The sequence below is a fragment of the Lissotriton helveticus genome, chromosome 5_1 (assembly GCF_964261635.1).
Source record: "Lissotriton helveticus chromosome 5_1, aLisHel1.1, whole genome shotgun sequence".
NCBI lineage: Eukaryota > Metazoa > Chordata > Amphibia > Caudata > Salamandridae > Lissotriton > Lissotriton helveticus.
Genome location: NC_136065.1, coordinates 1,800,374,508 through 1,800,387,701, shown reverse-complemented (window position 1 = coordinate 1,800,387,701; position 13,194 = coordinate 1,800,374,508). Strand labels below are relative to the sequence as shown.

The following is a 13,194-nucleotide window of genomic DNA, read 5'->3' as shown; positions in this document are numbered from 1 at the left end:
TCCTGTCTCCAGTGACTGGTTCACACAGACCAAAGCCATGTCCCACTAGCAACGTCTGGGTATCGATTATGACACAATCACCAGCGTGGGGGATCCTCAGCCATTTGGCACTAATCCTGACTATTCAACTTGTTACAACAAAAACTTTTATGATGGTTTTACATTTTGTGATTGCCTGCTTATACAGTGGTTAAACTCTACTGTCACAACCAACAGCTATAAGGTTATGAGAGAGATCTGAAGTGCTGGATGTATGGTCAAAGGGGTCTTGAGTATGTTCACAGATGGGTTCAGAGTAAATCCTGTTGAGACAGAATATAAATGCTTCCGTTCTCCACCAACCTTTCATGAAGCAACGGAGAAGTGGCAGAAGTTCTATATAGAAACTCAAAATAAAGTTTAGAGGTTGTAAATGAGAACACATCTTGGTTGTCCACTTACAAATTGGTATCTTCTAAAAGCAAATGAGCACTGGATGAAGGTTACTCAGCTGATGAATTGGATATCTTGTAACTCGGAATGCTAACACTGAGAGATGTGGGAGCGACTATCAGAGCCTCAATTCAGGCACTCAATGGTAGCCAATCCCTTTCAATATTCCCTCCCAAATTTCTCTCCCATGTTCCATCCACCTTACTTGAGTCCCCTGGCTTAGGTCCACTTCCTTCTTCTTCTTCTTCTTCTCTGGAGGTTCTTCCTAATGGAAACAGAGGTTTAAAACATGTGGAATGTGTCTCATGTGGTACCACCACTGAAGGATTCCTCACATTCTGGCAATTCTGTGGTACTTTTCTAACAGGCACAGTTCGGATTTTATTGAGTAAGTATAAAACATCCTATAGCTTCCCCTTTCTGAGAAACATTCAGCTGCGACAATGTGCCAATTTTACTATTCTAAAACATTTCTATAAATGGGATATCAATCAGATCAATGAATACAGCTACTATATTGTCTATATAAGTTCTGCAACTGAGACACCAATCAGCAGATGATTATGATGAGTGTATTGCTAAAGCATGATAAGGGCCAAAAATGAGTGCCCTGGAGCTGCTGGACAGCATATAGGGGGTCAGCACAGACTATACAGCTATTCATTTTGTTTGCTGCTGCTCTTGAATTGAGATACAATGCCACTCTGGCAATGTACTTGCTGCACTGTTTCCAGATTCTGATTTTTGTATTTATTGTTGATGTATTAAAATTATTAAAAAATGTTTTTTTATAAAACATGACATTTAAAAATAAGATTACTTTTAGTCTAATTGTGAACTGATACTACATAATAAAAGTGAAGAAAAAGGATTTCTTTCAAAATTTTGTAGGGTATTGAGAATCAGGGTATGTTAGCTATTGCTATAAATAGTCCACTCTTACTGAGGCAGTTTTCTAAATGTTTGATGCTTGGGCCACAATTTTTACCAGGTGAGCCAATGCTGTACTTTAATTCTGTAACACCACTGTTACACTTACAGTCTGTTTTTCGAAGTTTAGTTTATTTTACATCCTTTAATACACAAAAGCTTTATAAAGTTGTTGTTATGCGCTAACTGCCAGTAAATACTTGCCATAATAATTGTGTCTTACCATGCTCATGCGGTATGATGTTAATATCCTTTTCTACCTAAAGGCTATTGGCACTCTATGCTATCTTCTCCCAAATTAAGTCTATCGTCCCTTTCTATTTCCTCACCCAAGATGGTCCCGCGTGACATGCCTTGCACGTCTTGACTCATGAGCTCTTAAAATCATTAGCACTGCACGAATTCACTGTCACTCGGCAAGCTCACCTGAGGACACCGTAGTACACTGGTAAGCGCTTGAACAAATACCGGGTTTTACGCATTGTATTAAGTTGTTTGGAGAATTTTAGGGCATCCCGCCAACAGTGATTTTATTGGTTTCACCTTTTTTCCTCAGTGCATTGTCAAGCCGTAGGAGATCGTTTTTATACTACCAACTCCAGGTTACTTTGACAAATCATTCGTGAATTTCTCATTTAAGACCGATAATTGATTGTTAAGGTGAGCGCTCTTACTCTGTTAGCCATGACACGCACCTGCTTTCAGCTATATTACTGAATTCTGTACTCGAGTGCGCTTAACCCCACAGATTATTTTCTCCATAGTGCATTGGCACGCAAGATACTTGGGGGTCCATTAGGATGACGGGCGAACAAAGTCCGACCGTCATCCTTCCGGTGCATGGGACCACCCGCCATAAGGGCGGGGGTCCCGTCCTACAGATTAGGATGCGCCCGCCACAGTGGCGGGCGCTTCCCGCATTTTTTGCATTGCGGCGGGCTTGCTGAAAGCACCGCCCGCCGTAATGCTAAAAATGCACGTTGTGCATTTCAATGCACAACATGACAGGCACCGCGAGGTGCCTGTCATGTTGTGCATTGAAATGCCGGGGGTTACCATAGGTACCCCCCATGTGCACCCCCCACCCCCCTGAAGTCCCTGGGGGCCCGCAACAGGACCCCGCAGGGGGACTCCGCATGCCTTTCCGTGGTGGCGGCACGGAAAGGCATTGAAATATGCCCATCAAATATGGCTGGCGGTGTCTGTCAGACACCGCCAGCCATATTTGATGGGCATTTTTCAATTATTCCTTTTCCGCCCCGGCCACAAGGCGACCGGGGCAGAAAAGCGGCGGACGGTCTTTCCGTCCGCCGAGGTCCCCCCGGCCATGCTAATATGGCGGGGGGGAAAACGAGTGTGGATGTCGGGCGGATTGCCCCCGCCAGGCTGGAGGTGGCTACCGCCAGCCTGGCGGGGGCAATCCGTCCGACATCATAATGGACCCCTAGGTCTTCACTCATACCTCCATTACACCGATGAATGACTCGTGTTGCAAAAAAGTCATGAACAATAATTGAAAGTTAAGGTGAGCCTAGCTCAGCCCATACCGACTTTATGCGGCCCGCCTAAACTTGAACTCCTTGGCCCTCTAGACTCACCACTTGTTCTGTTTTTTAGCCTTGGATCCATCTATCACTTTGGAATTGGTACCTCAACTCCATGAGGTGTGTGTTACTGCCGCATTGTTTGGTTGTTCTACGTTCTGGAACCCATGCACGTCAGCGGTCCATAGAAACACGTTGGATTATCTCTGATCCGCACTGGATCATGACATTGATTAGTCTACCACATCGTACGGCTAAATTGCACATGTATCCCATTGCGGCTTGCCACGCACTCCTGATCACTTGTTTCATAGAACGGTAATTTCTCATTGCCTCTAAGGCCTTTTCACAAATTATACCGAGTCGTCTCCACTTCGAGTTTCTACGAGCTAACGGTCATGCTGTATGATATAGTCACACAGTTGTGAGTCAGACTCCTGTCCTTGACACAGTGTGCTAGATCCTTACCACGTTAAAACCGTACGCATGCTGTCACTTGGACGAATGAAATAGCCTTCAACATGTACAAGTTGTTCACTATCAGGTCACCCTAATACTGCCTTTTTACCCCCCCTCTCATCCCCATTCTTTCCCCATCTTGCTTCCCTTTTTAGGTCTCGGCAACGAGAACTATTGTCACCGAGTAAGCGCGCAAGGGAGTACAGAGCGGTGCACGAGCCGACCAGGGTCTGTGGACGCGCACACACAAAGGCAGGCAGGCACACACCAGACACACAAAGACAGACACACGCACGCACGCACACACACACACACACACACACACCCTCCCTCTCTGCCCACTCCCTCTCTGCCGCCCCCCCCCTCTACCCCCACTCACCGGGCTCTTTCCCTCTGCAGCGGGTCAGTCACGGCAGCAGGCAGGCTCGGTGTCTTCTCGGCGATCTTCAGCTGATGTGCACGCTCACGCTGCGTCTCGTGCGCGCCCACCACGCTGTTTCGCGCACGTTGATCCTCAGCTTGTGATTACTACTCCTTCTAACCCGGATTCTAAATTACTATTTCTTGGTTCTCTAACTCCACTCTGTTGATTCGTAACAAACTGATATTCAGCACATTTCACAGTCTCGCTTTTGCTTCTCATAAATACAATAAGATTATTTTAAGCAATGTCTACCCTTCTTTTGGTTCTGTGCCTATTATGCTTCGGACTATAGAGTTTTAGAAAGTGTGGTGGAAGATTCCATGATATCAGTGGTGTGCACAGTGCAGAGTAGTGAGTGCAGAGTAGTGAGTGCAGAGTAGTGAGTGCAGAGTAGTGAGTGCAGAGTAGTGAGTGCAGAGTAGTGAGTGCAGAGTAGTGAGTAGTGAGTGCAGAGTAGTGAGTGCAGAGTGCAGAGTAGTGAGTGCAGAGTAGTGAGTGCAGAGTAGTGAGTGCAGAGTAGTGAGTGCAGAGTAGTGAGTGCAGAGTAGTGAGTAGTGAGTGCAGAGTAGTGAGTGCAGAGTAGTGAGTGCAGAGTAGTGAGTGCAGAGTGCAGAGTAGTGAGTGCAGAGTAGTGAGTGCAGAGTAGTGAGTGCAGAGTAGTGAGTGCAGAGTAGTGAGTGCAGAGTAGTGAGTGCAGAGTAGTGAGTGCAGAGTAGTGAGTAGTGAGTGCAGAGTAGTGAGTGCAGAGTAGTGAGTGCAGAGTGCAGAGTAGTGAGTGCAGAGTAGTGAGTGCAGAGTAGTGAGTGCAGAGTAGTGAGTGCAGAGTAGTGAGTAGTGAGTGCAGAGTGCAGAGTAGTGAGTAGTGAGTGCAGAGTAGTGAGTGGTGAGTGCAGAGTAGTGAGTAGTGAGTGCAGATTAGTGAGTAGTGAGTGCAGAGTAGTGAATGCAGAGTAGTGAGTAGTGAGTGCAGAGTAGTGAGTGCAGAGTAGTGAGTGCAGAGTGCAGAGTAGTGAGTGCAGAGTGCAGAGTAGTGAGTGCAGAGTGCAGAGTAGTGAGTGCAGAGTGCAGAGTGCAGAGTAGTGAGTAGTGAGTGCAGAGTAGTGAGTAGTGAGTGCAGAGTAGTGAGTGCAGAGTAGTGAGTGCAGAGTGCAGAGTAGTGAGTGCAGAGTAGTGAGTGCAGAGTAGTGAGTGCAGAGTGCAGAGTAGTGAGTGCAGAGTGCAGAGTAGTGAGTGCAGAGTGCAGAGTAGTGAGTGCAGAGTAGTGAGTAGTGAGTGCAGAGTAGTGAGTGCAGAGTAGTGAGTGCAGAGTGCAGAGTAGTGAGTGCAGAGTGCAGAGTGCAGAGTGCAGAGTAGTGAGTGCAGAGTGCAGAGTAGTGAGTAGTGAGTGCAGAGTGCAGAGTGCAGAGTAGTGAGTAGTGAGTGCAGAGTAGTGAGTGCAGAGTAGTGAGTGCAGAGTAGTGAGTGCAGAGTAGTGAGTGCAGAGTAGTGAGTGCGCAGAGTAGTGAGTGCGCAGAGTAGTGAGTGCGCAGAGTAGTGAGTGCGCAGAGTAGTGAGTGCGCAGAGTAGTGAGTAGTGAGTGCAGAGTAGTGAGTAGTGAGTGCAGAGTAGTGAGTAGTGAGTGCAGAGTAGTGAGTGCAGAGTAGTGAGTGCAGAGTAGTGAGTGCAGAGTAGTGAGTGCAGAGTAGTGAGTAGTGAGTGCAGAGTAGTGAGTAGTGAGTGCAGAGTAGTGAGTAGTGAGTGCAGAGTAGTGAGCGCAGAGTAGTGAGTGCGCAGAGTAGTGAGTAGTGAGTGCAGAGTAGTGAGCGCAGAGTAGTGAGTGCGCAGAGTAGTGAGTGCGCAGAGTAGTGAGTGCGCAGAGTAGTGAGTGCGCAGAGTAGTGAGTGCAGAGTAGTGAGTGCAGAGTAGTGAGTAGTGAGTGCAGAGTAGTGAGTAGTGAGTGCAGAGTAGTGAGTAGTGAGTGCAGAGTAGTGAGTGCGCAGAGTAGTGAGTGCGCAGAGTAGTGAGTGCGCAGAGTAGTGAGTGCAGAGTAGTGAGTGCAGAGTAGTGAGTGCAGAGTAGTGAGTGCAGAGTAGTGAGTAGTGAGTGCAGAGTAGTGAGTAGTGAGTGCAGAGTGCAGAGTAGTGAGTAGTGAGTGCAGAGTAGTGAGTAGTGAGTGCAGAGTAGTGAGTAGTGAGTGCAGAGTAGTGAGTGCAGAGTGCAGAGTAGTGAGTAGTGAGTGCAGAGTAGTGAGTAGTGAGTGCAGAGTAGTGAGTGCAGAGTGCAGAGTAGTGAGTAGTGAGTGCAGAGTAGTGAGTGCAGAGTAGTGAGTGCAGAGTAGTGAGTGCAGAGTAGTGAGTGCAGAGTAGTGAGTGCAGAGTAGTGAGTAGTGAGTGCAGAGTAGTGAGTAGTGAGTGCAGAGTGCAGAGTAGTGAGTGCAGAGTGCAGAGTAGTGAGTGCAGAGTGCAGAGTGCAGAGTAGTGAGTAGTGAGTGCAGAGTAGTGAGTGCAGAGTAGTGAGTAGTGAGTGCAGAGTAGTGAGTAGTGAGTGCAGATTAGTGAGTAGTGAGTGCAGAGTAGTGAATGCAGAGTAGTGAGTAGTGAGTGCAGAGTAGTGAGTGCAGAGTAGTGAGTGCGCAGAGTAGTGAGTGCGCAGAGTAGTGAGTAGAGTAGTGAGTGCAGAGTAGTGAGTAGTGAGTGCAGAGTAGTGAGTAGTGAGTGCAGAGTGCAGAGTAGTGAGTGCAGAGTGCAGAGTAGTGAGTGCAGAGTAGTGAGTGCAGAGTAGTGAGTGCAGAGTAGTGAGTGCAGAGTAGTGAGTAGTGAGTAGTGAGTGCAGAGTAGTGAGTAGTGAGTGCAGAGTAGTGAGTAGTGAGTAGTGAGTGCAGAGTAGTGAGTGCAGAGTAGTGAGTGCAGAGTAGTGAGTAGTGAGTGCAGAGTAGTGAGTGCAGAGTAGTGAGTAGTGAGTGCAGAGTAGTGAGTAGTGAGTGCAGAGTAGTGAGTAGTGAGTGCAGAGTAGTGAGTAGTGAGTGCAGAGTGCAGAGTAGTGAGTGCAGAGTAGTGAGTGCAGAGTAGTGAGTAGTGAGTAGTGAGTGCAGAGTAGTGAGTGCAGAGTAGTGAGTGCAGAGTAGTGAGTAGTGAGTGCAGAGTAGTGAGTAGTGAGTGCAGAGTAGTGAGTAGTGAGTGCAGAGTGCAGAGTAGTGAGTGCAGAGTGCAGAGTAGTGAGTGCAGAGTAGTGAGTGCAGAGTAGTGAGTAGTAAGTGCAGAGTAGTGAGTAGTGAGTAGTGAGTGCAGAGTAGTGAGTATTGAGTGCAGAGTAGTGAGTAGTGAGTGCAGAGTAGTGAGTAGTGAGTAGTGAGTGCAGAGTAGTGAGTGCAGAGTAGTGAGTGCAGAGTAGTGAGTGCAGAGTAGTGAGTGCAGAGTAGTGAGTAGTGAGTGCAGAGTAGTGAGTAGTGAGTGCAGAGTAGTGAGTAGTGAGTGCAGAGTGCAGAGTAGTGAGTGCAGAGTGCAGAGTAGTGAGTGCAGAGTGCAGAGTAGTGAGTGCAGAGTAGTGAGTAGTGAGTGCAGAGTAGTGAGTGCAGAGTAGTGAGTGCAGAGTAGTGAGTAGTGAGTGCAGAGTAGTGAGTAGTGAGTACAGAGTAGTGAGTGCAGAGTAGTGAGTGCAGAGTGCAGAGTAGTGAGTGCAGAGTGCAGAGTAGTGAGTGCAGAGTGCAGAGTAGTGAGTGCAGAGTGCAGAGTAGTGAGTGCAGAGTAGTGAGTGCAGAGTAGTGAGTAGTGAGTGCAGAGTAGTGAGTGCAGAGTAGTGAGTAGTGAGTGCAGAGTAGTGAGTAGTGAGTGCAGAGTAGTGAGTAGTGAGTGCAGAGTAGTGAGTAGTGAGTGCAGAGTGCAGAGTAGTGAGTGCAGAGTAGTGAGTGCAGAGTAGTGAGTGCAGAGTAGTGAGTAGTGAGTGCAGAGTAGTGAGTGCAGAGTAGTGAGTGCAGAGTAGTGAGTAGTGAGTGCAGAGTAGTGAGTAGTGAGTGCAGAGTAGTGAGTAGTGAGTGCAGAGTGCAGAGTAGTGAGTGCAGAGTGCAGAGTAGTGAGTGCAGAGTAGTGAGTGCAGAGTAGTGAGTAGTAAGTGCAGAGTAGTGAGTAGTGAGTAGTGAGTGCAGAGTAGTGAGTATTGAGTGCAGAGTAGTGAGTAGTGAGTGCAGAGTAGTGAGTAGTGAGTAGTGAGTGCAGAGTAGTGAGTGCAGAGTAGTGAGTAGTGAGTGCAGAGTAGTGAGTGCAGAGTAGTGAGTAGTGAGTGCAGAGTAGTGAGTAGTGAGTGCAGAGTAGTGAGTAGTGAGTGCAGAGTGCAGAGTAGTGAGTGCAGAGTGCAGAGTAGTGAGTGCAGAGTGCAGAGTAGTGAGTGCAGAGTAGTGAGTAGTGAGTGCAGAGTAGTGAGTGCAGAGTAGTGAGTGCAGAGTAGTGAGTAGTGAGTGCAGAGTAGTGAGTAGTGAGTACAGAGTAGTGAGTGCAGAGTAGTGAGTGCAGAGTGCAGAGTAGTGAGTGCAGAGTGCAGAGTAGTGAGTGCAGAGTGCAGAGTAGTGAGTGCAGAGTGCAGAGTAGTGAGTGCAGAGTGCAGAGTGCAGAGTAGTGAGTAGTGAGTGCAGAGTAGTGAGTAGTGAGTGCAGAGTAGTGAGTGCAGAGTAGTGAGTGCAGAGTGCAGAGTAGTGAGTGCAGAGTGCAGAGTAGTGAGTGCAGAGTGCAGAGTAGTGAGTGCAGAGTAGTGAGTGTGCAGAGTAGTGAGTGTGCAGAGTAGTGAGTGTGCAGAGTAGTGAGTGCAGAGTAGTGAGTGCAGAGTAGTGAGTGCAGAGTAGTGAGTGCAGAGTAGTGAGTGCAGAGTAGTGAGTGCAGAGTAGTGAGTGCAGAGTGCAGAGTGCAGAGTGCAGAGTAGTGAGTGCAGAGTATTGAGTGCAGAGTAGTGAGTGCAGAGTAGTGAGTGCAGAGTAGTGAGTGCGCAGAGTAGTGAGTAGTGAGTGCAGCGTAGTGAGTAGTGAGTGCAGAGTAGTGAGTAGTGAGTGCAGAGTAGTGAGTGCAGAGTAGTGAGTGCAGAGTGCAGAGTGCAGAGTAGTGAGTGCAGAGTGCAGAGTAGTGAGTGCAGAGTGCAGAGTAGTGAGTGCAGAGTAGTGAGTGCAGAGTGCAGAGTGCAGAGTAGTGAGTGCAGAGTAGTGAGTGCAGAGTCGTGAGTGCGCAGAGTAGTGAGTAGTGAGTGCAGAGTAGTGAGTAGTGAGTGCAGAGTAGTGAGTAGTGAGTGCAGAGTAGTGAGTAGTGAGTGCAGAGTGCAGAGTAGTGAGTGCAGAGTGCAGAGTAGTGAGTGCAGAGTGCAGAGTAGTGAGTGCAGAGTGCAGAGTAGTGAGTGCAGAGTAGTGAGTGCAGAGTAGTGAGTGCAGAGTAGTGAGTGCAGAGTAGTGAGTGCAGAGTAGTGAGTGCAGAGTAGTGAGTAGTGAGTGCAGAGTAGTGAGTAGTGAGTGCAGAGTAGTGAGTAGTGAGTGCAGAGTAGTGAGTGCAGAGTAGTGAGTAGTGAGTGCAGAGTAGTGAGTAGTGAGTGCAGAGTGCAGAGTAGTGAGTGCAGAGTAGTGAGTAGTGAGTGCAGAGTCTTAATGTAACAGAACTGCGGACAGTGGACCACTCCTGTTCCAAGCACCAATCCTAATATCACCAATATAATTTGTGTTGCTGATTTCTAAAGTACTGGCGTGCAATTTTCAAATGCCCCCTGTCCCCAAGGGCATATCCAAAAAGTTGGAAATAATCTATATTTTTTATAAATGAAAAAGCACCGCTTCAAAGTTAAATGTCCAATAGTTCGTTGAAGAGTATTAACTCGTTAGGCCGTTCACATTCATACAGACGCTGAATCGTGAGCAATGATGAAAAAATATATGGAATTCAATGTTCCTTTAATAGTCCATACAAACACCAGCCAACGCGTTTCGTTCCGTTACCAGAACTTCTTCAGGGCTAAATAATTTTCCAGACGCTGGGTGTTTCTGATCCGAAATCCTCATCCGTAAGTATATATATATTTCCTGAGTTTGGATTACCTCGCTATGTTAGACTCATCTTAATGGTCCTATTCCATTAGGAGAACATATATGTCCGATATTGTGCCAGGTATTAACCTTTTCAATATGTGCAGAGTCTCTGTCTTCAATTAAGAATGTCTCCCCTTAGCTCAATATTCAATTTCAAAGATAATGTCGATTTATGGTAGTTGCCCGTATGGGCAGAGTAGTGAGTGCAGAGTGCAGAGTAGTGAGTGCAGAGTAGTGAGTGCAGAGTGCAGAGTGCAGAGTAGTGAGTGCAGAGTAGTGAGTGCAGAGTAGTGAGTGCAGAGTAGTGAGTGCGCAGAGTAGTGAGTAGTGAGTGCAGAGTAGTGAGTAGTGAGTGCAGAGTAGTGAGTAGTGAGTGCAGAGTAGTGAGTGCAGAGTAGTGAGTAGTGAGTGCAGAGTAGTGAGTAGTGAGTGCAGAGTAGTGAGTAGTGAGTGCAGAGTAGTGAGTGCAGAGTAGTGAGTAGTGAGTGCAGAGTAGTGAGTAGTGAGTGCAGAGTGCAGAGTAGTGAGTGCCGAGTAGTGAGTAGTGAGTGCAGAGTAGTGAGTAGTGAGTGCAGAGTGCAGAGTAGTGAGTGCAGAGTGCAGAGTAGTGAGTGCAGAGTGCAGAGTAGTGAGTGCAGAGTGCAGAGTGCAGAGTAGTGAGTGCAGAGTAGTGAGTGCAGAGTAGTGAGTGCAGAGTAGTGAGTGCAGAGTAGTGAGTGCAGAGTAGTGAGTGCAGAGTAGTGAGTGCAGAGTGCAGAGTAGTGAGTGCAGAGTAGTGAGTGCAGAGTAGTGAGTGCAGAGTAGTGAGTAGTGAGTAGTGAGTGCAGAGTAGTGAGTGCAGAGTAGTGAGTAGTGAGTGCAGAGTAGTGAGTGCAGAGTAGTGAGTGCAGAGTAGTGAGTGCAGAGTAGTGAGTGCAGAGTAGTGAGTGCAGAGTAGTGAGTGCAGAGTAGTGAGTAGTGAGTGCAGAGTGCAGAGTAGTGAGTGCAGAGTGCAGAGTAGTGAGTGCAGAGTGCAGAGTAGTGAGTGCAGAGTAGTGAGTAGTGAGTGCAGAGTAGTGAGTGCAGAGTAGTGAGTGCAGAGTAGTGAGTAGTGAGTGCAGAGTAGTGAGTAGTGAGTGCAGAGTAGTGAGTGCAGAGTAGTGAGTGCAGAGTGCAGAGTAGTGAGTGCAGAGTGCAGAGTGCAGAGTAGTGAGTGCAGAGTGCAGAGTAGTGAGTGCAGAGTGCAGAGTAGTGAGTGCAGAGTGCAGAGTAGTGAGTAGTGAGTGCAGAGTAGTGAGTGCAGAGTGCAGAGTAGTGAGTGCAGAGTGCAGAGTAGTGAGTGCAGAGTGCAGAGTAGTGAGTGCAGAGTGCAGAGTAGTGAGTGCAGAGTAGTGAGTGTGCAGAGTAGTGAGTGTGCAGAGTAGTGAGTGTGCAGAGTAGTGAGTGTGCAGAGTAGTGAGTGTGCAGAGTAGTGAGTGCGCAGAGTAGTGAGTAGTGAGTGCAGAGTAGTGAGTAGTGAGTGCAGAGTAGTGAGTAGTGAGTGCAGAGTAGTGAGTGCAGAGTAGTGAGTAGTGAGTGCAGAGTGCAGAGTAGTGAGTGCAGAGTGCAGAGTAGTGAGTGCAGAGTGCAGAGTAGTGAGTGCAGAGTGCAGAGTAGTGAGTGCAGAGTAGTGAGTGCAGAGTAGTGAGTGCAGAGTAGTGAGTGCAGAGTAGTGAGTGCAGAGTAGTGAGTGCAGAGTAGTGAGTAGTGAGTGCAGAGTAGTGAGTGCAGAGTAGTGAGTAGTGAGTGCAGAGTAGTGAGTAGTGAGTGCAGAGTGCAGAGTAGTGAGTGCAGAGTAGTGAGTAGTGAGTGCAGAGTAGTGAGTGCAGAGTAGTGAGTAGTGAGTGCAGAGTAGTGAGTAGTGAGTGCAGAGTGCAGAGTAGTGAGTGCAGAGTAGTGAGTAGTGAGTGCAGAGTAGTGAGTAGTGAGTGCAGAGTGCAGAGTAGTGAGTGCAGAGTGCAGAGTAGTGAGTGCAGAGTGCAGAGTAGTGAGTGCAGAGTGCAGAGTAGTGAGTGCAGAGTAGTGAGTGCAGAGTAGTGAGTGCAGAGTAGTGAGTGCAGAGTAGTGAGTGCAGAGTGCAGAGTAGTGAGTGCAGAGTGCAGAGTAGTGAGTGCAGAGTGCAGAGTAGTGAGTGCAGAGTAGTGAGTGTAGAGTAGTGAGTGCAGAGTAGTGAGTAGTGAGTGCAGAGTGCAGAGTAGTGAGTGCAGAGTGCAGAGTAGTGAGTGCAGAGTGCAGAGTAGTGAGTGCAGAGTAGTGAGTAGTGAGTGCAGAGTAGTGAGTGCAGAGTAGTGAGTAGTGAGTGCAGAGTAGTGAGTGCAGAGTAGTGAGTGCAGAGTAGTGAGTGCAGAGTAGTGAGTGCAGAGTAGTGAGTGCAGAGTAGTGAGTGCAGAGTAGGTATGTGCAGTGCAGTGCAGGTATGTGCAGTGCAGTGCAGGTATGTGCAGTGCAGTGGAGTGCAGGCGAGTGCAGTGGAGTGCAGGCGAGTGCAGTGGAGTGCAGGTGAGTGCAGTGCAGGTGAGTGCAGTGCAGGTGAGTGCAGTGCAGTGCAGGTGAGTGCAGTGCAGGTGAGTGCAGTGCAGTGCAGGTGAGTGCAGTGCAGTGCAGTGAAGGTGAGTGCAGTGCAGTGCAGTGCAGGTGAGTGCAGTGCAGTGCAGTGCAGGTGAGTGCAGTGCAGTGCAGGTGAGTGCAGTGGAGTGCAGGCGAGTGCAGTGCAGGTGAGTGCAGTGCAGGTGAGTGCAGTGCAGTGCAGGTGAGTGCAGTGCAGGTGAGTGCAGTGCAGTGCAGGTGAGTGCAGTGCAGGTGAGTGCAGTGCAGGTGAGTGCAGTGCAGGCGAGTGCAGTGCAGGTGAGTGCAGTGCAGTGCAGTGGAGTGCATGCGAGTGCAGTGCAGTGCAGGTGAGTGCAGTGCAGGTGAGTGCAGTGCAGGTGAGTGCAGTGTAGGTGAGTGCAGTGCAGGTGAGTGCAGTGCAGTGCAGGGCAGGTGAGTGCAGTGCAGGTGAGTGCAGTGCAGGTGAGTGCAGTGCAGGTGAGTGCAGTGTAGGTGAGTGCAGTGCAGGTGAGTGCAGTGCAGGGCAGGTGAGTGCAGTGCAGTGCAGGTGAGTGCAGTGCAGTGCAGGTGAGTGCAGTGCAGGCGAGTGCAGGTGAGTGCAGTGCAGTGCAGGTGAGTGCAGTGCAGGTGAGTGCAGTGCAGGTGAGTGCAGTGCAGGTGAGTGCAGTGCAGGTGAGTGCAGTGCAGTGCAGGTGAGTGCAGTGCAGGTGAGTGCAGTGCAGTGCAGGTGAGTGCAGTGCAGTGCAGGTGAGTGCAGTGCAGGTGTGTGCAGTGCAGGTGAGTGCAGTGCAGGTGTGTGCAGTGCAGTGCAG

The 13,194-nt window shown here is 48.8% G+C and overlaps 1 protein-coding gene across 1 annotated transcript in view; it reads right to left on the bottom strand.

Moving 5' to 3' along the window:
- LOC144752809 (uncharacterized) overlaps window positions 1–13,194 on the bottom strand; it is a 489,465-nt gene that overhangs the window by 132,448 nt on the left and 343,823 nt on the right. Inside the window, exon 5 of the mRNA XM_078640658.1 lies at window positions 638–697. Within this exon, the coding sequence (XP_078496784.1) occupies window positions 638–697 (60 nt within the window). The remainder of the gene's footprint in view (window positions 1–637; window positions 698–13,194) is intronic.